The following is a 21,590-nucleotide window of genomic DNA, read 5'->3' on the forward strand; positions in this document are numbered from 1 at the left end:
GTGATAAAATAACTAAACATGGACATTTAAAAAAAACTATGTATATGAAATAACCACAAATATAAATGTATTGAGCAAATATTCTGAAATTTAATTCTAATTAAATTATTGTTCGCTAAAATGGTGGTACTGGCAAACATCTTTTAAGGTAGTACTTCATATAAGTATTATTTTTACACCATTGCCTTATACTTAAAAATAAAGTGTAATGAGTGGGATTTGTGAGTTACAGAATATATTCACAGAAAGATAATTTGTTCTTGTCTCTTTTTTTTTTACATTTTCACTACATTGTAGCACTGCAAAGTTTTGCAGTATCTTTTTAAATGATTACCTCTTTAAAAGTATCAACCAATTAAAATTGAGTATAATATTTGTAAATATACAAAAAAGTAACTTTTATACAGTTCTTTTATTGGTTCCCTTTTAACTGTGTAGGTATACCTAAAAAAATTATATTGATAAAAGCATCCAAAACAATGTGGCAAAGGGAGGCTGGATGTGTTTTTATTTAAATATAAAAACCCTAAAGCCAGACAGTACTTCTTTTCACAATTCTCAACAGGGTGTTTTGCAAATAAGGTGAGAAAGTCTCCCTTTCAGATAAAAAGGTAAGAAACGACCGACTTGACATGAGGAAATTATAACGATTGAGGTTGGTAATAAACCATGATCATGGTCAGTTCATATTCACAATCCAAAAAAAAAGAAAAATACACTAATGAATATGCTGATCATAATAACCCTTTGGCAAAAACTGCACTGAGACTAAAAGTTAACTCTGGATATCATTGATCACTACTGTCCAGAGAGCCTATCGGCAAAAAAACTAAGAATAAAAATCATTTTGGAGCCTAGACACAATCTTTACAATGTCTCTTCTCTAAACTGCCTGAGACTTCCAACAGTGAGATCCCAAAACAGAAACGACTCCAAAGAAGAAATGCTGCCTTAGACAAAGACATTTGGCGCAGCGTTGACTTTAAAAATGGAAAATCTCTAAATACAAAACATCAAGTGCTAAAATAATCAGCTAGGGTTATCATGTATGCATACAATTTATCTTAGCGGTACAGTTTGACCTGTAGCTTTGCTGAGCCTTGCTTCCAGGTAGGACACACGACTACAAGATTCTCAGTCTGTTCACACCCTCACCAAAAGACATCAGCGATTCACTTCTACTTTGTCCATATTTGGTTGACTTCAAGTTGTAAAAACTTGTTTACCTTGTAATATTGGGTCTGTTTGGGGTCAGGCGCTGTGCTGACCGCATGTCTAAGCACCAAAAAGGTTGGAAAGTTTATTGAAAAGGGAGGAAACAGAACAAAAACTCCCTCCTGACTAATAGTCCCGTGCATTGAGCCTGCATCAGTCCGTCAGAGCGCTTTTTGTCCTCTTGCCCTGCTTCCCCGCACTGGAGGTCAAAGTGTTGCCGTTGCAGCTCCCCCCCGCTGCCGTCGGAGTCAGCTCCTGCTGCTCCTCCGTGTCCGGGAGCTCCTCCTGGATCTGCTTGAGGCGCACCATGGCTCGGTCGATGGTGGCCGTGCCCACCAGGTTGAAGTCGTGCATGCTGACCAGGTGCAGCAGGAAGTTGCGACAGAGGTTGCGGCGGACAATGTGCTCACCGCAGCTCTCCACAAACAGCATGATGGCGTGGTTCATCTGGTTGTCAGCTATGAAGCTGCCAGAATTAGAGAACACAAGCGATTTAATGTACGGTAATGTTCCCTATTTTTCTGATGCAGAAAAAACAAAACACATAAGGCTAATATAGAATCTCAAATTAGCACATTTATTTCATTTCACATTTTTTATGTCATATTCATTGATTAAAAACAGGATTCTAACACAGGTCAACTTACTTTTATATCTCCAATTACATGTTTAATCATAAAACGAGCTGATTAAAAATGATCTTGATATTCCAACATTAATACATTCTTCTACCTATTAATAATCATAGTCACAAAATAGCAATGCAAAACATCAAGAGATCTGTTAACAGAACTTTATGAAAGTCTATAGTTACATACTTATGAACATGTCAATCAAAAAAATAAGCAATATCATCTCTGTAAAGGGCAGAATTGTGCCTATTTGGGGTCTGGAAAGATTGTGCAAAAGTACCTAATGGTGTGGTCTGTGAGCGCAGGCGAGGAGTTGGTGTCAACATACCCGTGCTGCATGACGTGAAGGTTCCATAGCTTCATAACCTCTTTCTCGCCTTCATTGACATCGGTGAACTCATCCAGTTGCTGCATGAATATCAGAACAGACAATTAAAAAGATAAATATTGTTACAACATTGCTGCGAATAACATTGTTAATAGAGACAACTTATTCAGGTGAATTTGTTAATAAATGTAGTCAATTAAATGAAGCTGCCACAGTACAGTGGAATCCGCTTTTGGATAGGACTATGTGTCGATATAAGTGGTTGCCAACAGGAACAAAATATAAAATCAAAACTCGCTGACTGTTGCCTGCACGTTTACTTGTGACTTCTGTCAGCGACGTCAAGGAAAATTGGCAAAATCTTTTAACCTGCTTCACTATAATGATGAAGTTGACAATACTACAACAAAGGCAGAACATTTTTTGAAAAAAAATAACAATGACCACTTTGGAAAGTGGCAGGTATAGTTATGAGTCGGGGGTTCACAAAAACAATTGATTCACAGCCGAATCACGGTTTTATTCATTCTGATTCTAAATACATTTTCAAAAATCAATTAAAAAAATATATACACATACTTACCGGTATAATCAAGGTTTCTGTGGTTTATCTGTTATACAGTGCTCAATACCGGGGTACAGCGCAATATACGCTCGGTCAGGAAAAAACACGGAGGCTATTTCATCCCTACAAGCCTGTTTCGCAGGTTTCTCTGCTCTTCAGGGGATTTCTTCAGGGGAATCCCCAATAGGTCCGTTGATATTTGGACATTTGAGCATTGATTCAGCACTATCCACATTCTAATCATGATGCATCGGAAAATCGATCATTTTTCATAAAGCAGCTGCCTCCTGATGAATGTTGCCAAACTTAGCGTTTCCTCACCGTAGCGGTCTTCTCTCGCAGCCACTCGGGGTCTCTTTCGTCCTCGCTGTCCACTTCCATCTCCTGGGGCCGCAGAGGCATGCAGCTGTCACTGTGGAAGTAGAGGCGGTTGTGTCCACTGACATAGGTCCTCTGCTGCTCCAACTCTCCATCCTCGGACTCAAGAAACTCTGACAGACTCGGCTTAGTCCTCTTGGGCCTGAAAAAAGACAAAGCAAGAACCAGTTGGTTAGTCTGACATTGATGTTACTAGGGATATATATCGTTAGGATTTTATTGATACCGATACCAATATCGATATTCCTTATGAATACATCGGTACTGTATGTAATTTGTGTAAATAAAAAATGCATTTAAAAAAAAAAAGCATTGTCTATTAGCATTTGTATTCGATTATAATGACAAGAGTCAGTTGGATAAAAGAAAAACGATAGCAGTATCATTATTCCAGGCTCTTATTAGTATTCCTGGATTGACCCAATTAGGAACTTGCACAAAAAAAAAATACAGATACACGGTATATACATCCCTACATGTTACACATGAAGCTTTTTTTATTGAAAACCAAACCATTTTACCTGCAAACCAGTATGTGGGTGACGGCGGTCCTCTTGACCGGACCGTTGCGACTGAAGGCGAAGCCCGGTTGGCTGTGGATGTCCTGAGGATTACCAACGTACGAGCCGTCATAAGACTCATTGATGGACACGTCTATCCTTGCTCCTTTGGGGTGAGGCTGGTATTGATAAATACAGAAACAAATAACATAAATGCGTGGTCAAAGGACAACACAATGTATCTCACAAGACATCTGGATTTTACGAATACATTCTTATTCATACGTGGATAAAAATGGGGTTATGTGGCCGTTGATAGAAGAGGTGTATCAATACTTTGATTCTTAATGGAATTATGAATATCAATCAACATACACTATATTGCCAAAAGTATTTTGTCACCTGCCTTTACTCACATATGAACTTGAAGTGCCATCAAATGGAATTGTCCAAAACTTTTTGGTATCTTGGAGCATTCAAAGTTCCTTTCACTGGAACTATGGGGCCAAGCCCAACTCCTGAAAAACCAACCCCACACCATAATTCCTCCTCCACCAAATTTCACACTCGGCACAATGCAGTCCGAAATGTAGCGTTCTCCTCGCAACCTCCAAACCCTGACTCGTCCATCAGATTGCCAAATGGAAAAGCGTGATTCATCAGTCCAGAGAAGGCGTCTCCACTGCTCTAGAGTCCAGTGGCAATGTGCTTTACACCACTGTATCCGACGCTTTGCATTGGACTTGGTGATGTATGGCTTAGATGCAGCTGCTCATCCATGGAAACCCATTCCATGAAGCTCTCTGCGAACTGTACGTGGGATAATTGGAAGTTCACATGAAGTTTGGAGCTCTGTAGCAACTGACTGTGCAGAAAGTCTTTGCACTATGCGCTTCAGCATCCGCTGACCCCTCTCTGTCAGTTCACGTGGCCTACCACTTGGTGGCTGACTTGTTCCCAAACTCTTCACTTTTCTTATAATAAAGTTGACTTTGGAATATTTAGGAGCGAGGAAATTTCACGACTGAATTTGTTGCACATGTGGCATCCTATGACAGTTCCACGCTGGAAATCACAGAGAGCGGCCCATTCTTTCACAAATGTTTGTAGAAACAGTCTCCATGCCTAAGTGCTTGATTTTATACACCGGGCTAAGTGATTAAGACACCCGATTCTCATCATTTGGATGGGTGGCCAAATACTTTTGGCAATATAGTGTATGTTGAAAAATCTATTATTTTCAACGGTAGCAAAATCGAATTGGAGATTGCCCAGCCTTGTGAACAGATCATTGAAAGATAAGCTATTGGGCTTTAATAAAATAAACACGTTGTCAGTGAAGTTTCTTAGCAGGTAACACTAAAGCACAAAAACGTCATCAGCCTCCAAAAACTTCAGGCTGCCTTTGTTTAGTTGGTGAACTTTAGTGAAAGGAGTCAGCCATGCTTTGACTAGTTGGTCCTTGAAAAGGGATGAAGTGCTCATCGTCACAATACAGAGTACATACTCAAGACATCAGTAATGCAAATAAGAGGATGTTTTGTTCTTATAAAAGTGCAAATTTAGTGCATACTCTATGCTGCATTCCAAAAAACTCTGAAGAAACAAATGTGCACTCAAACAACTAGAAAAGATGGTTTTGTACCTCACAGAAGTTGGAACTTGCAAATTGATGTCATCTGGCGAAATTAAATACTCTGGCATTGCATAGCCAAAAGTGATGCCTAATGAGAAAGACTAGTAGCACAGTATAAACTAGAGCTAAACGATTTATGGAAAAATCAGTTTGGTTAACCTGACACGGTTCGAATGATATGTGTTGTTCGAATCATGTTTTTTCTTTGGGTTACAAATCATTTTGGAGAGTCAATGTGTAATTCTGATCATACGCATGAGGCAAATGAGAAGCAGGAGAGTTGATAGGCATTTGTGTTCTAAACATGGCGAGCAACTTCTGTCCAATTATTTGGTCTTATGCTTTGGGTTGGGTTGTGGATATCAAGTCCCTGAATCTTGAGTCCAATTTATTAGGTGTAAACTCTGAATCATAGGAACACCATTTAAGAACTGTAATGTCATTCTCAAGTTTGTATTCCTTTATGATCATTTTCCACACTTTAAGGGTCCATTTTACCCATGAGTTATCAATGTTATTTATGTGGGTTTGTAGATTGTTATCAGCCAAGGTTGCTTGTATGGGACTGGAGGGCATTTCTTCAATATTTTTTCATTGAGCAACATATGACGGGTTGCACCAGCATATCACTGCTCTCATCTGCGCTGCAAAATAATAATGTCTGAGGTAAGATAAACCCCACCCTCCCATTTGTTTGGCCGTAAAGTTTTGAGACGAACCATTGGCCTTTTACTTTGCCATATATACCTACATCTCATTTTGTCCCATTCATTGAATTGGTTTAGATTAATTTCTATCGGTAGGGTTTGAAATAAATAAAAGTCTCGGCAGTATATTCATTTTAATGGAATCAATTCTTCAACTAAGGCTAAAGAAAGGAATTAAGTTCCATCGTGCAGTTATGTCATCTATTTATTAAGTAGAGGTAACACAAACCAGTGAAAGTTTCAAAAGAGCTGCCGTCAGAGCCCTACAACTGCTGCTGCTCGCCTGCAAAGCTAACAAAAACGCTCAAGCTATCGAGAGTGAACTCTCTGACGTCACACGTCACTAGGCAACAGGCGCTGCCTTTTAAAAGGCACACACACACTACTCATATGACACTTATTTCAACTGCATTATTCCAGATATTTGAATTTTTTCAAAGTAGCACAATAATTACTTTCCCTAGTAATTAATTACATTTATTAAAAAATAATTCCGTTAGTAATTTAATTACTTTTTTGGTAAAGTAACAAGTAACCATAGTTAATGACTTTTTAAAAGTAATTTTCAGAACACAGCCTTTCACACAGCATCATCAGGTTGGTGTTCCTGGCTAAAATCTTTGTGTGTATGTTCTATAATAATGTTAAGATATATTTTAAAAAACATTATTATAGGACATACACACAATTATTATTTTCAGGTTGCTTCTGACATTTAAACCAGGGCACTTTATTTCACATTTTGTTCTTTTGTGTTTTTTTAGATGAAGAATTGAGCATAGTTTAATGTTTTTTTAAAAGAAGATTGGTGATTATATTTGACTTTTCTTATATTATTTTCAAGGTTTTTTCTTTTTTCTTATCTCAAAACACCTCTTAAGTTGGGATCCTATGATGCAAAACCTACTTTTCTTACTTGTTGGTACCTGTATTTTGTGTATTGTATGAAAATTTAAAATCAATGCATGGTGAAGATATTTAGTTACGTCATGGATACTTTTATTTATGGCTTAAAGTTTATGGGCCTAACTATGTCGGGATATGATTTCTGATCCATATCGGCCAGCCTTACACTTATGTTAGCGACAGTGCTTGCACAGTTTAGGGATATAGATAATAATGAAATTGTGATATTCAAGACATTTCATTTTGCCACAAAAATTTTTTTGTGCTAAAAATTAATTTTAGTGCTAGTATTTTTTGTCATTTAGTAGCACCTTTTAATAATGAAAATACCTCACAATTTGACATTTAGCTTAGCTGACTTCATCCTTTATGGGTGATGGTATCTTTCTAGTAGCTATGGTGTGCAGCAGGTGGTTTCCCTCAACACGGCGCACCTTGACAGTCTGTTTTGGTTTGGAACGCTCAAGATTAACGTGGCGCGCTATATTACTCCACTAGAGGTTATGCTTTCGCCAGCGTTTGTATGTTTGTTAGCAACATAACTCAAACAGTTATTGAGATTTTGAAAACAAAATTTAATTCAATTGTATTTACAATCCGCAAAGTATGTGAAAATAACGTTCAAACATACAAAATGCCACAAATTCTTCAGCTATTTCCAGAGATTGACGACACAGTAGTACCAACTGCACTCTGACCCTGTTATCATACTGAAAAAGTCAGACAGAAAATTCTCAAAAATTTGAAAGAGATGCACTGTTTATCATTCACAATCCCAATGTAAGACATGAACACATATATACCCGGATATGGAGACAAACACACACAACCGAAGACAGTGTGAGTGTCAGCAGCAACTTTTTTAACCCTTCGCCTGGGTTCAAATTAATTCTTCATCTGAACGGGAATATATGGACATCCTATCAGTTGTCATCGAAGTAAGAGCAGACATTGTACAGCAAGCGATCGTTTTATTATGTTTGTAGTTTGTATTTCTTGTTTAGTACTTACCAATACTGCTACATGATGTTTAGTGTTTCACTATAGCTGGGTCTGTTTAGCTGAGCTTCTAAAACTTGTAGCTCATCCTCCTTATATTCAGGATAAAAAACATAAGGTTCTGAACAATCATTTGTTCCAAAGTAGTCGTTAATGGCTCCCACAAAGTCTGCATGATTTGCATTGCTGTTGGTGATGAAGGGATCTGCGGTTCTTACATCTACGTCATGCGATCACATGTCTGGCTCTCTCATTATCTCTCAAAATGGCTCGGGAAACTCGTGAGATTGATACTATCTTGATCATATTTTTTCACTTGCATGCTTTGTGTGTCTTTTGATGTCATGCATTACATATATACAATAATAGCGCCATTATAGAGGCAACTTGTTTTTCCACTCTACTGGTACTTTAACCATTGTGTAAGGCATATCATAGGGCTTAGATTGGGGGGTGAGGTCCAAATGTTTTAAGGGGGACATTTTGATAGTTTTCATTTTTAAAAACCAATACAATACATGGATGTTTTTAAAGCAAAGAAAAGGTCTGTATGTCAGCTTTGGGTTAATAGCATTGAGATTTAAAGTTTTTTCTCATTACATTACACACATCTGTTCTTTTATTCCACTTTTTTTTTTAGGAAGAGTATTTTAAGAATGGGCTTATGGCGGTTAGTGGTGGGCCACACTTTGGGTCAATCCATTATTCACATTTTTTCACATCACAACCCCTGTGAACAGCGGCGATCCACTGTATATGGAATATTTTTTTGCTGAAAAGTGGTGTGCACAAAATCATTTGGTTAAATGGATAGGCCTATGCCAATAACAAATTTTGCTAGACGATATATTTATCAACAAATTATGGCCGATAAACGATTATTGCCATGATTTTCATGAGACCAAATTAACCATTAATTTAATGATAATACATCATAATAATACATGTATGTTATTTCAAATGTAATAAACTTGTATTTCTTGTGTGTTTTAATGTTGAAATTGCAATTAAAATGTTTAAATCTCCAAGTTAAATAAAACAAACAAATAACACTTGAACAAACACTGCAACTAAAAGCAATGATATATATTTAAGGAGGGGATGGGGGGGCTCAAATATACAAAACCATAACAAAGCATAACAAATATATTAACCGCTCATGAGCAAAACAAAATTAAGTTTGGCAGATTCCGAGTGACGAACACCAACATGACAGCACTTTTAAAAATGCTAGGCTTACAACAGTATTAAATGGCAGCATGTCTTTGGCGATGTATTTGACCACATTTTCTGTGAGCGCACACTATTTTGCACTCTTTTGTTTATCTGTCAGAGAGAGTTTCAATTCCCACCTCCGGAAGAACTTTGAACATGTCACGAGGGAGGTGCTGGACATTGAGTCCGAGTGGACAATGTTCCGTACCTCTATTGTCGAGGCGGCCGATTGGAGCTGTGGCCGCAAGGTAGTTGGTGCCTGTCGTGGCGGTAATCCTAGAACCCGTTGGTGGACGCCGGCGGTGAGGGATGCCGTCAGGCTGAAGAAGGGGTCCTATCGGGTTCTTTTGGCTCATGGGACTCCTGAGGCAGCAGACAGGTACCGACAGGCCAAGCGGTGTGCGGCTTCAGCGGTCGCGGAGGCAAAAACTCGGACATGGGAGGAGTTCGGGGAGGCCATGGAAAAAGACTTCCGGACGGCTTCGAAGCAATTCTGGACCACCATCCGCCGCCTCAGGAAGGGGAAGCAGTGCAGTGTCAACACCGTGTATGGTGGGGATGGTGCTCTGCTGACCTCGACTGCGGATGTTGTGGATCGGTGGAGGGAATACTTCGAAGACCTCCTCAATCCTACCAGCACGTCTTCCTATGAGGAAGCAGTGCCTGGGGAATCTGTGGTGGGCTCTCCTATTTCTGGGGCTGAGGTTGCCGAGGTAGTTAAAAAGCTCCTCGGTGGCAAGGCCCCGGGGGTGGATGAGATCCGCCCGGAGTTCCTTAAGGCTCTGGATGTTGTGGGGATGTCTTGGTTGACAAGACTCTGCAACATCGCGTGGACATCGGGGGCGGTACCTCTGGATTGGCAGACCGGGGTGGTGGTTCCTCTCTTTAAGAAGGGGAACCGGAGGGTGTGTTCCAACTATCGTGGGATCACACTCCTCAGCCTTCCCGGTAAGGTCTATTCAGGTGTACTGGAGAGGAGGCTACGCCGGATAGTCGAACCTCGGATTCAGGAGGAACAGTGTGGTTTTCGTCCTGGTCGTGGAACTGTGGACCAGCTCTATACTCTCGGCAGGGTCCTTGAGGGTGCATGGGAGTTTGCCCAACCAGTCTACATGTGCTTTGTGGACTTGGAGAAGGCATTCGACCGTGTACCCCGGGAAGTCCTGTGGGGAGTGCTCAGAGAGTATGGGGTACCGGACTGTCTTATTGTGGCAGTTCGCTCTTTGTATAATCAGTGTCAGAGCTTGGTCCGCATTGCCGGCAGTAAGTCGGACACGTTTCCAGTGAGGGTTGGACTCCGCCAAGGCTGCCCTTTGTCACCGATTCTGTTCATAACCTTTATGGACAGAATTTCTAGGCGCAGTCAGGGCGTTGAGGGGATCTGGTTTGGTGGCTGCAGGATTAGGTCTCTGCTATTTGCAGATGATGTGGTCCTGATGGCTTCCTCCGGCCAAGATCTTCAGCTCTCACTGGATCGGTTCGCAGCCGAGTGTGAAGCGACTGGGATGAGAATCAGCACCTCCAAGTCCGAGTCCATGGTTCTCTCCCGGAAAAGGGTGGAGTGCCATCTCCGGGTTGGGGAGGAGATCTTGCCCCAAGTGGAGGAGTTCAAGTACCTCGGAGTCTTGTTCACGAGTGGGGGAAGAGTGGATCGTGAGATCGACAGGCGGATCGGTGCAGCATCTTCAGTAATGCGGACGCTGTATCGATCCGTTGTGGTGAAGAAGGAGCTGAGCCGGAAGGCAAAGCTCTCAATTTACCGGTCGATCTACGTTCCCATCCTCACCTATGGTCATGAGCTTTGGGTTATGACCGAAAGGACAAGATCACGGGTACAGGCGGCCGAAATGAGTTTCCTCCGCCGGGTGGCGGGGCTCTCCCTTAGAGATAGGGTGAGAAGCTCCGTCATCCGGGGGGAGCTCAAAGTAAAGCCGCTGCTCCTCCACATCGAGAAGAGCCAGATGAGGTGGTTCGGGCATCTGGTCAGGATGCCACCCGAACGCCTCCCTAGGAAGGTGTTTCGGGCACGTGCGACCGGTAGGAGGCCACGAGGAAGACCCAGGACACGCTGGGAAGACTATCTCTCCCGGCTGGCCTGGGAACGCCTCGGGATCCCCCGGGAGGAGCTGGACGAAGTGGCTGGGGAGAGGAAAGTCTGGGCTTCCCTGCTTAAGCTGCTGCCCCCGCGACCCGACCTCGGATAAGCGGAAGAAGATGGATGGATGGATGGATGGATGGATGTTTACACTAACAGTAACTGACCTATCACCCGGCTTCTTCACCAAACGAGAAGTGAGTGCCAAGTGAGTTTGGACTGTCGAGTGGTTGTAATTGAAGTGAGTGTTGTTGTATTTGCGCACATTCGGCAAACTGGTGCAGAATCTTTACATGACTTCCAGCACACTGGAAAGCAGCAATAGCATCTGCAACTTGCTACGACAACACTGTGCCAAGTTTCTTACCACATAGTTGAAGATGAAGCGTGAGTGGGAGAGTTTGAGGTGTTTAAGGAGACTGTAGAGCTTGCTGCAATTCAGCGTACACCAAGGACAGTGAAGATCATCTCTCGCCTCCGTCTGCTGCCGTGTGTTGTTGTTGTACAAGAACTAGTCGAGAAAAGGACCAATCATACTTCGGGTCATATTTTGGTGGTTCTATTCAGTCTGCTCTAATGTGACGTACCTGATAAAATATTCTTAGTTTCTGGCGCGGCTCATAGGGGACATGCTCTTTTCTCGTGTGGATGTCCGTGCCAATGGACTCTTTTACTGCTGACAAACACATGGAGATGTTGTTTACCCAATCATAAAACACACTGACTGAGATTTTTTAAGCTTTATCAAAATGTAAACATAAAAAGGCACTGCAGTCCTTATCTGTGACATGCGTCATTGCGTTAATCAGTGAGCTATTTATTATGGCTTGGTTGAAAAGGTGTGACTTTACTGCCTGTTATATTTGGACCAGCACACCTAATGTGTGTGTTGAAATTTTATTTACACAAGTTTATATGGCCATTGTGTCTTACTCATAGGGGCCGCCCTATGGTGGCTGGTCCTGGTCTCCATGGGTCCAGAGGTGTCAGAGTTTCGAGTAGCCAGAGGTTTCGCTACAGGGGCAGTGGACTTCCCGCTGGCCTCGCCTGTCCAACGTAGAGTAAATTGCAATGTGGGTCCCTGAGAAAATGTTTCAAACGGTGGCAGCCTCTGAAGAAAAAGATAGGAATTATGTATAATTATGATTTTAAATCACATGACCACAACGCATTGGTTAAACGCTCCCAAGCTCCTCACCTTCCCATCAAGAATAGTTTCCCACGTGGCTCGCTTCTTGCTCACAGGACTGTCCTCCATCCCCTGCATTGACACCTCGTACTCCCCGTCCAGCAGCTGCAACCTCCTGTGGGCAACAACAACAGCGATTTACACTCGCCTGCTACTTCAATAGGAACACCTGCATATAATCTCGTGTGATTTTATGCATAGGCCTGGGACGATAGGCAATTAATCTAACGATAAACAACAAATAAACGTGATAACTTTGCCGGCCTCAATAAATTACCACATTCATTTGTTTTCTTCGTCTCTCGCTTTCTCAAACAGGGTGCAAGAGGGTCCACTCTGTGCATCGCTCTCAGCATTTTGCAAAAACAGAAGTAAAGAAACGGAGTAAATCGTCTTCTCACAATCTTTGTCTCGGTGAGGGGAGGCGGGACCGCTCACTTACAAACAGGACACTCAGACAGAGAGATTCGCTAGATACGCCTCGCGAGTGAGAAACACCTCAAAGTAAAAAAAATTATGGAGAAAAAAAGATGATTACAAAGCCAAATGTTGGATGTGGGAATATTTGGGCATCAACTGATTGAGCAAGATGAGCCCATCAACACTAATGAATGAGCAAAAATGCCCAATTTTTTAGAAAATGATAGCCAAAAAAAAGTTTTAATTGAGGAAAACACACACTTCAAGATATTCAATATTTACTGAGGTGCATTTTTTTCTAACAAAGATTAAGTACATTTTATTTCAGTTTACTTATTTTGTTAGATTTATTAAAAGTTACTGACTTTCCAATTAAAATGGTAAAAAAAAAACGCTTTTCAGCTCAGGTTCTATATGGCTGTCAAAGTGTCATGTTCAGGTGAGATGCATGATTTATGACCTACAATAAACTTACAGGAAGTGAGAAAGTGGCAGACCACTTAATGATGTAAAAATAGGCACACCCGGAAGTGATCACTGCGCCGCTCTAAATAGTTTGTCTGCATTGGCGTTTATAATAACAATATTACAAATACTTGGTTAATATTCAAGTCACGTAATGTAAATGGGGTATTATTGGCACTTTTTGAATGGCTATTTACCTAATTTTATGGGCGGAATAGTAGAGCTCCCATTGGCTTTGCTGTAATCGGCCTTTTGTTTATTTAATATTTACAATGCATACATAAAAAAATACATCCGTTATCACGTCTTTCATGATGATTGTGAACGATGGACAAAATTCCAAAAAAAAGTGCAGTTCCCCTTTAATGTCATGGAGCTTTCAGCAGTGAAACTCACCTATTCTTATCAAAAACTGTCATCTGTGCCACATAAGTCTCTATAGCGTCCCCCTCTTCTTTATGGGTCGAGTTCCTCTTTTTTCTACTTGGAGTATCTATCACATCTACACACACAAGAAGAACATACATGTGTCATTAGGTTTGCATCATATGAGGCTGGGATGATGTCTTACCAATGTTCTCATTGGCTTCACCGTTAGCTAGGCCATTTGCATCCCTCCTCCCTGTGCGGGACACCCTGAAGAGGAGCGAGTAAGACTTGACCATGTGACTGTTGCTGGGCTCAAACTCATTGCTGGACACCACTAAGGAAGGGCATGAGCCCAGCTTGGATGGGTTGCTCTCGGGGTTCAAAGGCACCTGCTTTTTACCTGTAGGCACTTGCTTAATTGGACAGCTAACATCCTGCAAGGAGAAGAAGCAGCGTGACCAAAACGTACACCTAAATGAAATTATATCAAATAGAGGGCAATTTACCAGGTTTAATTTGTACTCTTTGGAAATACATGTTAGCATGTCTTCCATACTGTATTTACGATACAGTTTACACTAGATCGTACAAACCCTGTTTCCATATGAGTTGGGAAATTGTGTTAGATGTAAATATAAACGGAATACAATGATTTGCAAATCCTTTTCAACCCATATTCAATTGAATGCACTACAAAGACAAGATATTTGATGTTCAAACTCATAAACTTTATTTTTTTTGCAAATAATAATTAACTTAGAATTTCATGGCTGCAACACGTGCCAAAGTAGTTGGGAAAGGGCATGTTCACTACTGTGTTACATCACCTTTTCTTTTAACAACACTCAATAAACGATTGGGAACTGAGGAAACTAATTGTTGAAGCTTTGAAAGTGGAATTCTTTCCCATTCTTGTTTTATGTAGAGCTTCAGTCGTTCAACAGTCCGGGGTCTCCGCTGTCGTATTTTACGCTTCATAATGCGCCACACATTTTCAATGGGAGACAGGTCTGGACTGCAGGTGGGACAGGAAAGTACCCGCACTCTTTTTTTATGAAGCCACGCTGTTGTAACACGTGCTGAATGTGGCTTGGCATTGTCTTGCTGAAACAAGCAGGGGCGTCCATGAAAAAGACGGCGCTTAAATGTCAGCATGTTGTTCCAAAACCTGTAAGTACCTTTCAGCATGAATGGTGCCTTCACAGATGTGTAAATTACCCATGCCTTGGGCACTCATGCACCCCCAATACCATCACAGATGCTGGCTTTTGAACTTTGCGTCGATAACAGTCTGGATGGTTCGCTTCCCCTTTGGTCCGGATGACACGATGTCGAATATTGCCAAAAACAATTTGAAATGTGGATTCGTCAGACCACAGGACACTTTTCCACTTTGCATGAGTCCATCTTAGATAATCTCGGGCCCAGAGAAGCCGGCGGCGTTTCTGGATGTTGTTGATAAATGGCTTTCGCTTTGCATAGTAGAGCTTTAACTTGCACTTACAGATGTAGCGACGAACTGTATTTCGTGACAGTGGTTTTCTGAAGAGTTCCTGAGCCCATGTGGTGATATCCTTTAGAGATTGATGTCGGTTTTTGATACAATGCCGTCTGAGGGATCGAAGGTCACGGTCATTCAATGTGCTTACGTGGAGTGATTTCTCCAGATTCTCTGAACCTTTTGATGATATTATGGACCGTAGATGTTGAAATCCCTAAATTTCTTGCAATTGCACTTTGAGAAACGTTGTTCTTAAACTGTTTGACTATTTGCTCACGCAGTTGTGGACAAAGGGGTGTACCTCGCCCCATCCTTGTTTGTGAAAGACTGAGCATTTTTTGGGAAGCTGTTTTTATACCCAATCATGGCACCCACCTGTTCCCAATTAGCTTGCACACCTGTGGGATGTTCCAAATAAGCGTTTGATGAGCATTCCTCAACTTTATGAGTATTTATTGCCACCTTTCCCAACTTCTTTGTCACGTGTTGCTGGCATCAAATTCTAAAGTTAATGATTATTGGCAAAAAAAAAAAAATGTTTATCAGTTTGAACATCAAATATGTTGTCCTTGTAGCATATTCAATTGAACATGGGTTGAAAATGATTTGCAAATCATTGTATTCCGTTTTTATTTACATCTAACACAATTTCCCAACTCATATGGAAACGGGGTTTGTATATCATTTGCACTAGATGTATCATACTGCATACAATTCACAACTGTGTGTATCATGTCTTACAATATAATACACTATTTGTTACAGTGAGTACAATACCATTAACCATATAATACAACGTTGCCTGTCCGTAATATACAATAAACAAGGGGAATCGTGATTACGAATCTGAAAGGATCATAAACTGATATTAAAATAGACATTTTTCAAGCCATCTCAGCGCTTTTCCCCAGCACGCACCGTTTGTCCTGTAACTACCGGTACCTCCGTAGTGTTTGGTTCCAGCAAGCGGCAGGTGCAGCACACTGCTAAAGTTAACAATATAGCTTTTTATGTTTGTAACGTTTAAGCGCGGCGGAAAGAAAAACAATTCAAGACCAGTCGATTGCATAGCATAAAAATAATAGACGTCAGTTTGCCAACCATCCTCACTAAGACATTTGTCACACACCCAGCAGCCACAACTATATTGCAGTTCTGTGTAAAACACTGTATTGTGTGCCATTCCATCTACTACTGCATGTACCTTACCAGTTACCATCAAATGTATGGTAACTGTTAAAGTACATGCAGTTATGGCTACTTTCAAAGAACCACATCTAACAGTATGTATGAAAATTAACATGTCATCACCGATATCACCGTTGCATACTCATTTGGTTATTATTTTTTTGGTAATTAACTTTGAAATCCTAAGACAGGTGACAAGCAGATAGGTATTTATTTTTGATAACAAAACAATGATTGTAATATCATGTTGCATGATCAGATAATATTATTGTTTAAAAGACATGCAATTGCATGCGTTAGTTTTTACTGTCAAAGAATGATTACATTTAGGAAGAAAGATGAAGTGCTTTATAGACGCACATTACTTTCAGGCTTTCATGGGCCACAAAAAACAAATGTGACAGGCCTCGGGTTTGACACCTGTGCCATTGCGTATCCCATTCAACTCTGCATGTACAACACCCTCTGTAGCTTACCTTGCGTTTTTTATGGCAGACTTTGACAAGTAGCACCTCTAAAGAGACAGAATTTTGTTCATTTTCTGAATTCTGAGATGGCTTTTCTAAGTAGGAAAGAGCACATTTAACAACATTAAGTCTATAACTAATTTAAAGATGTGAAAAAGAAATAATGCCTGCATACCATCCTTATGGAAGAACCCAGTGAAAGTTAACTGCAGATGTGATGACAAGCTTGAAAAAAAAACATACAATGTGTTGCAAAATAAAGTGACAAAGTTGGACAGTGTTCAGAGAGCGAAATGTTACCTGGGAGATTCCTGCTCTCCCTTCATCTTCTCTACTGCCTGCAACATGTTATCCACTTTGAATGCTTTCCTGGCAACAAATAGAAAAAAACACACAGTTGAAATGTGTACATATTACAGTTATGAGACTAGAATGTACTTGAAAAAATGTTTGCACCTTTTGGCATTTAATCGACCATTTCTGTGAGCCATGAAAGTGAGGGTCCTGTGCAAAAATATGGGCTAAAAAAGACATAATTACACAATTACTAAACAATCACTACATATTCAAATGAAAGGCTTGTAGAAACACCCCACTTACTGCAATCAAGTTCCTAGTGCGAAGAAATCTATATATCTGAGTCGGCTCTGGAAAAATAAGCAGAGAAGAATGAGGGACATAAAAATAAAACAGTAGTCCTGAGCTATAAAAGTGAATCACTGGCAGCACTTTATTTTAATGTGAAAATCTGATTCTACCCTGCAATAACCTCAGTCACCTGGCTTGGCTCTGCAGCATTTGTGACAACATTAGTTGTTTGAAATTACAATTGCATACCTTTAAATGTTAATCATACGTGGTGACATGTGCCATTTCCACCGTTGATCATATTTGACAAGTTGTTTTATATCTTTTGAATTGAAGAGGGAGTGGAATAGTTGCACATGCACAAATTATGAAGTTGTGTAAACCTCACTTCCCAACACATTAAGAGCTGTGCTTGACAGCCTGCTGCTCTTAGCTAACTGGCTAGCACTGCTCAACTTAACTCCATTAATGGGGATATGTGTTTGCTGGTGTGAAAGGCTGGACTGTCCGGAATGACAACTGCTACTATGGTGAAGTGACCCAGAATAAACGGTTTATTACATTGCATAAACCACATGTCCTAATGCCTAAAGAGCAGTGCAAGACAATGAGTTGACAGTCAGTGTTTTTTTAGCTTTTGTTAGCACTGCTCGACCTAACCCCCAATCAGTGGGGATTTGTGGCCAATTGATCGAGTCAAGTGAGTGCAGGGTCAAATGTCCAGGACTATCAGGACAATTCAAACGCTCTGTACAAGAAGGGGCAAAGTCGCCGATAACTCTTGAAGCGACTGAGGTCCTTCGGATGTGCAGGTCACTACTGCACACTTTTTATAACACTGTGGTGGCTTCTGCGGTGTTCTACGGCATCTTTGCTGGGGTCGGGGCAGCATGATCAGAGAGACAGGCACAGACTTAAACGGAGTACGAGAACTGACTCCATCCTAGGCTGCCCACTAGCCAACATTGAGGAGATGGCCGACAGAAGGATGTTGATGAAGTTGGCATCCATAATATCCAGTCCCTCTCACCCCATGCATGACACTGTGGAGGTCCTGAGTGGCTCCTTCAGCATTAGACTGCTACATCCACAGTGCAGGAAAGGGCGCTACTGCAGGTCCTTTCTACCCACAGTTATAAGACTTACAACGCACTTATGTGATTACTGTCATCTTTTTTTCTTGGTGTGCACTAAGGATGTTGAGATAGTGTTTTTTATTTTATTTTATTTGTATCTATACCTCGTGTAATGTGTTATTTATTACTGGTTATAGTTTTCTGTCTTCTACTTCTGTTACTGTGTGTAAAAACCTGCACTGCCATCATATAATTTCAATCAATCAAAGTTTACTTATATAGCCCTAAATCAAGAGTGTCTCAAAGGGCTGCACAAGCCACAATGACATCCTGGGCTCAGATTCCACATCAGGGCAAGAAAAAACTCAACCCAATGGGATGACAATGAGAAACCTTGGAGGGGACCGCAGATGTGGGGACCCACTGTGGGATGAATTATGTCTATTTACCACAGTTCTGCACATTCTTCCCGATATGCTTTATTAAAAAACCAATCCCAACAATTGACGTAAAAAGTGATGTCCGCTACTTTCTGGTTCTGATTCGCGCTTACGCAACCTTTATAAATGAAACCCTAGATTTGACGGGTGGTGTAGCTTTGAATTTGTAAAATATGATCCATGCAAGACTTGACAATATAGTTTATAGAAATATGTTATTACTAACTAAACCATGCTAAATATACATCAAAACATACATTACTTACAACAGAGGACAATATTAATTATATCTTATTTTATGATCATTCTGGCCCTAGGACAAATGTGGCTGGTGACAATTGTTATAGTCGTTTACTTATTTAAGTTATGTGACCAAATCAAGTTACGGGCTATTTTTCTAACTTCAGTAAATCTGCATTCTTAATTATGTCTCTAGGGCAGTGATTCTCAAACTGTGGTACGTTTATGTAGCACAAGTGGTACGCGGGCTTCATCTATTCATCCATCCATTTTCAACCGCTTGTCCCGTTCGGGGTCGCTAGAGCCTATCTCAGCTGTATTCGGGCGGTATGCGGGGTACACCCTGGACAAGTCGCCACCTCATCACAGGGCCAACATAGATATACAGACAACATTCACACACTAGGGCCAATTTAGTGTTGCCAATCAACCTATCCCCAGGTGCATGTCTTTGGAGGTGGGAGGAAGCCGGAGTACCCGGAGGGAACCCAGGCAGTCATTACTAACTAAACCATGATAAACATACATCAAAACATACATTACTTACAACTGAGAACAATATTCATTCTATCTTATTTTATGATAATTCTGGCCCTTGGACAAATGTAGCTGTGACAATTGTTATAGTCGTTTACTAATTTAAGTTATGGGCTATTTTTCTAACTTCAGCAAATCTGCATTAGTAATAATGTCTCCAGGGCAGTGATTCTCAAACTGTGTTACGTGGGCTTCATCTAGTAGCATACTTGCCAACTTTGAGACCTCCGAATTCGGGAGATGGGGGGAGTGGGTGCGGGGGTGTTGAGGTGGGGAAGGTATATATTTTCAAGTATTTATTGTATATATGTATATACATATATATAAATAAGCCGTGAATGAGTATATCCGTTCGGCCACCGTGTTCAATGGAGAAGTCTGATCTACAAAATTTGCAGGCAGCATACCCCTTCCCCTTCGAGCTGTCCTGGATGAACTGAAATTATTTTTTCCAATCATTTTGAAACTTGCAAGCGTACTTCTTCTTCTTACTCGTCGTCGCCATGTCTCTTCTTCGTCTGTTATGTTTTTGGACATTACTACTTGCCGTAGTTTTGAAGCAATGCATGATGGGAATCCGGATGTTGTGTGTCAGTGTATTAACGTGCAAGCTGGAATAAACACGCTGAGAAATAGCTCCGTGCCTGCCTACTTTATGGGTTATAGATAAACCTATGGATACCGGAGACATATATAATAATCTCCTTTTCAGGTGAGAGAGGACGCTAAAGGCAGTGCCTTTAAGGCACGCCCCCAATATTGTTGTCCGGGTGGAAATCGGGAGATTTTCGGGGCACTGAAATTCGGGAGTCTCCCGGGAAAATCGGGAGGGTTGGCAAGTAAGTCTAGTAGTATGTCAAAAAAAATCACATGATTAAAGTACCCTGTTTTATTTTCCAGTATTCAAACACAGTGTTACTGTTGAAACTGTGTGTGTTGATACAGTGACCCAAAAATATACTTCCTTATTTTTTATGAATACATAGGCTTACTTCGCTACAGTATGTTAATGTTGGTTATTATGGTTGTACTTGGGAGAGCCAGAATTTGTCTTAGGTGTTCCTTGGTGAACAAAGTTTGTGAACCACTGGTGAAAAGTTAATAATGTTATGTCAACTAAGTGAAAATCAATAAAGATTGGTTAATCACACAACTAACCCCTAATACATAACATTATGACAGCAATTTATTGAAAGGACAAAATGACAACGTGTCCAGGGCTGAACTCTCACTTTCGAAGGCCTGAAGGAAGAGCTCATGGTCGGCCTGAATCTGCTCCATCTTCGGCTTCTTCACGGAGTTCAACATCGCAGACGAGGCGGGGTACACGGCGCCGTTAGCTTTGCAACCCGCCCCGCTCATAATATAGCCGGAATTCTATGAGTGGGTGAGACATATATGTAAAAAAAAAGAGAAATTTACAGAACAAGCAAATGACTGTAGCCAGGAGGCAAATTGTTAGCGCGTTAGCCTAGCTTAAGCACATTGCTAGCATGCTAGTTAGCTTCGGTACAGTCGGTCTGGCGTGAAAATAATAGAGTAATTCAACTTTGTAAATATCAAACTTGAATGTAAACAACGTACCCTGGCAGATGGCATTAATTTGTTAGCCTCGCTGCCCCCAGCACAAGCCTGGAAGAATCAACAGCGGAAACCCATGAAGATAAGGGACTAGACGAGACGCTGGCTAGTTAGCTGGCGGGGCTAGCATGGTTTACTAGTAAATAAACCAGCCGTGCGCCCGGATCAATCCGTACAGCCACGGATATGGGTGTGATTCCGAGAAGGATGAAATAGTCTCGATGACATCAATAACGATGTCGTTTTTGGTTATTGCGGTGTGGTTTTCCTTCAGTTTGGAATGAACAACAGAGAATTGCTCATTTGTCAGCCAATGGGAGCCAAACTGAGGGAATGCGGAGCTGTGATTGGCT

The 21,590-nt window shown here is 41.1% G+C and overlaps 1 protein-coding gene across 4 annotated transcripts; it reads right to left on the reverse strand.

Annotated features, from left to right (window-relative positions):
• Window positions 1-491: 491 nt before the first annotated feature.
• On the reverse strand, window positions 492-21,587 carry suz12b (SUZ12 polycomb repressive complex 2 subunit b). Of its 4 annotated transcripts, none has more exons than XM_061983743.1 (17): window positions 21,241-21,587; window positions 20,889-21,033; window positions 17,376-17,422; window positions 17,232-17,296; window positions 17,076-17,144; window positions 16,951-17,000; window positions 16,785-16,870; window positions 13,822-14,053; window positions 13,647-13,752; window positions 12,375-12,480; window positions 12,110-12,287; window positions 11,764-11,849; window positions 11,544-11,687; window positions 3,640-3,797; window positions 3,062-3,260; window positions 2,176-2,255; window positions 492-1,681 (listed from the first exon to the last, which is right to left on the reverse strand). In XM_061983743.1, the coding sequence occupies exons 1-17, from the start codon at window positions 21,253-21,255 to the stop codon at window positions 1,369-1,371; spliced, it is 2,079 nt and encodes a 692-aa protein (XP_061839727.1). In that variant the 5' UTR covers window positions 21,256-21,587; the 3' UTR covers window positions 492-1,368. The 4 variants fall into 4 exon arrangements, with proteins under 4 accessions (XP_061839727.1, XP_061839725.1, XP_061839726.1 ...); XM_061983741.1 differs by having other exon boundaries at window positions 2,128-2,255; XM_061983742.1 differs by having other exon boundaries at window positions 11,764-11,852.
• Between the last annotated feature and the right edge of the window lie 3 nt (window positions 21,588-21,590).

The sequence above is a fragment of the Nerophis lumbriciformis genome, linkage group LG25 (assembly GCF_033978685.3).
Source record: "Nerophis lumbriciformis linkage group LG25, RoL_Nlum_v2.1, whole genome shotgun sequence".
Classification (NCBI taxonomy): Eukaryota; Metazoa; Chordata; class Actinopteri; order Syngnathiformes; family Syngnathidae; genus Nerophis; species Nerophis lumbriciformis.

Excerpts from the sequence above, each read along its gene's own strand:
- suz12b (XM_061983739.1), bottom strand. Across the intron at positions 12,481-13,646 it reads ACAGTTTTTGATAAGAATAG|GAGGTTGCAGCTGCTGGACG; the intron begins GTGAGTTTCACT and ends TGTTGCCCACAG. Across the intron at positions 11,688-11,763 it reads AACTAAGAATATTTTATCAG|TTCTTGTACAACAACAACAC; the intron begins GTACGTCACATT and ends TTTCTCGACTAG.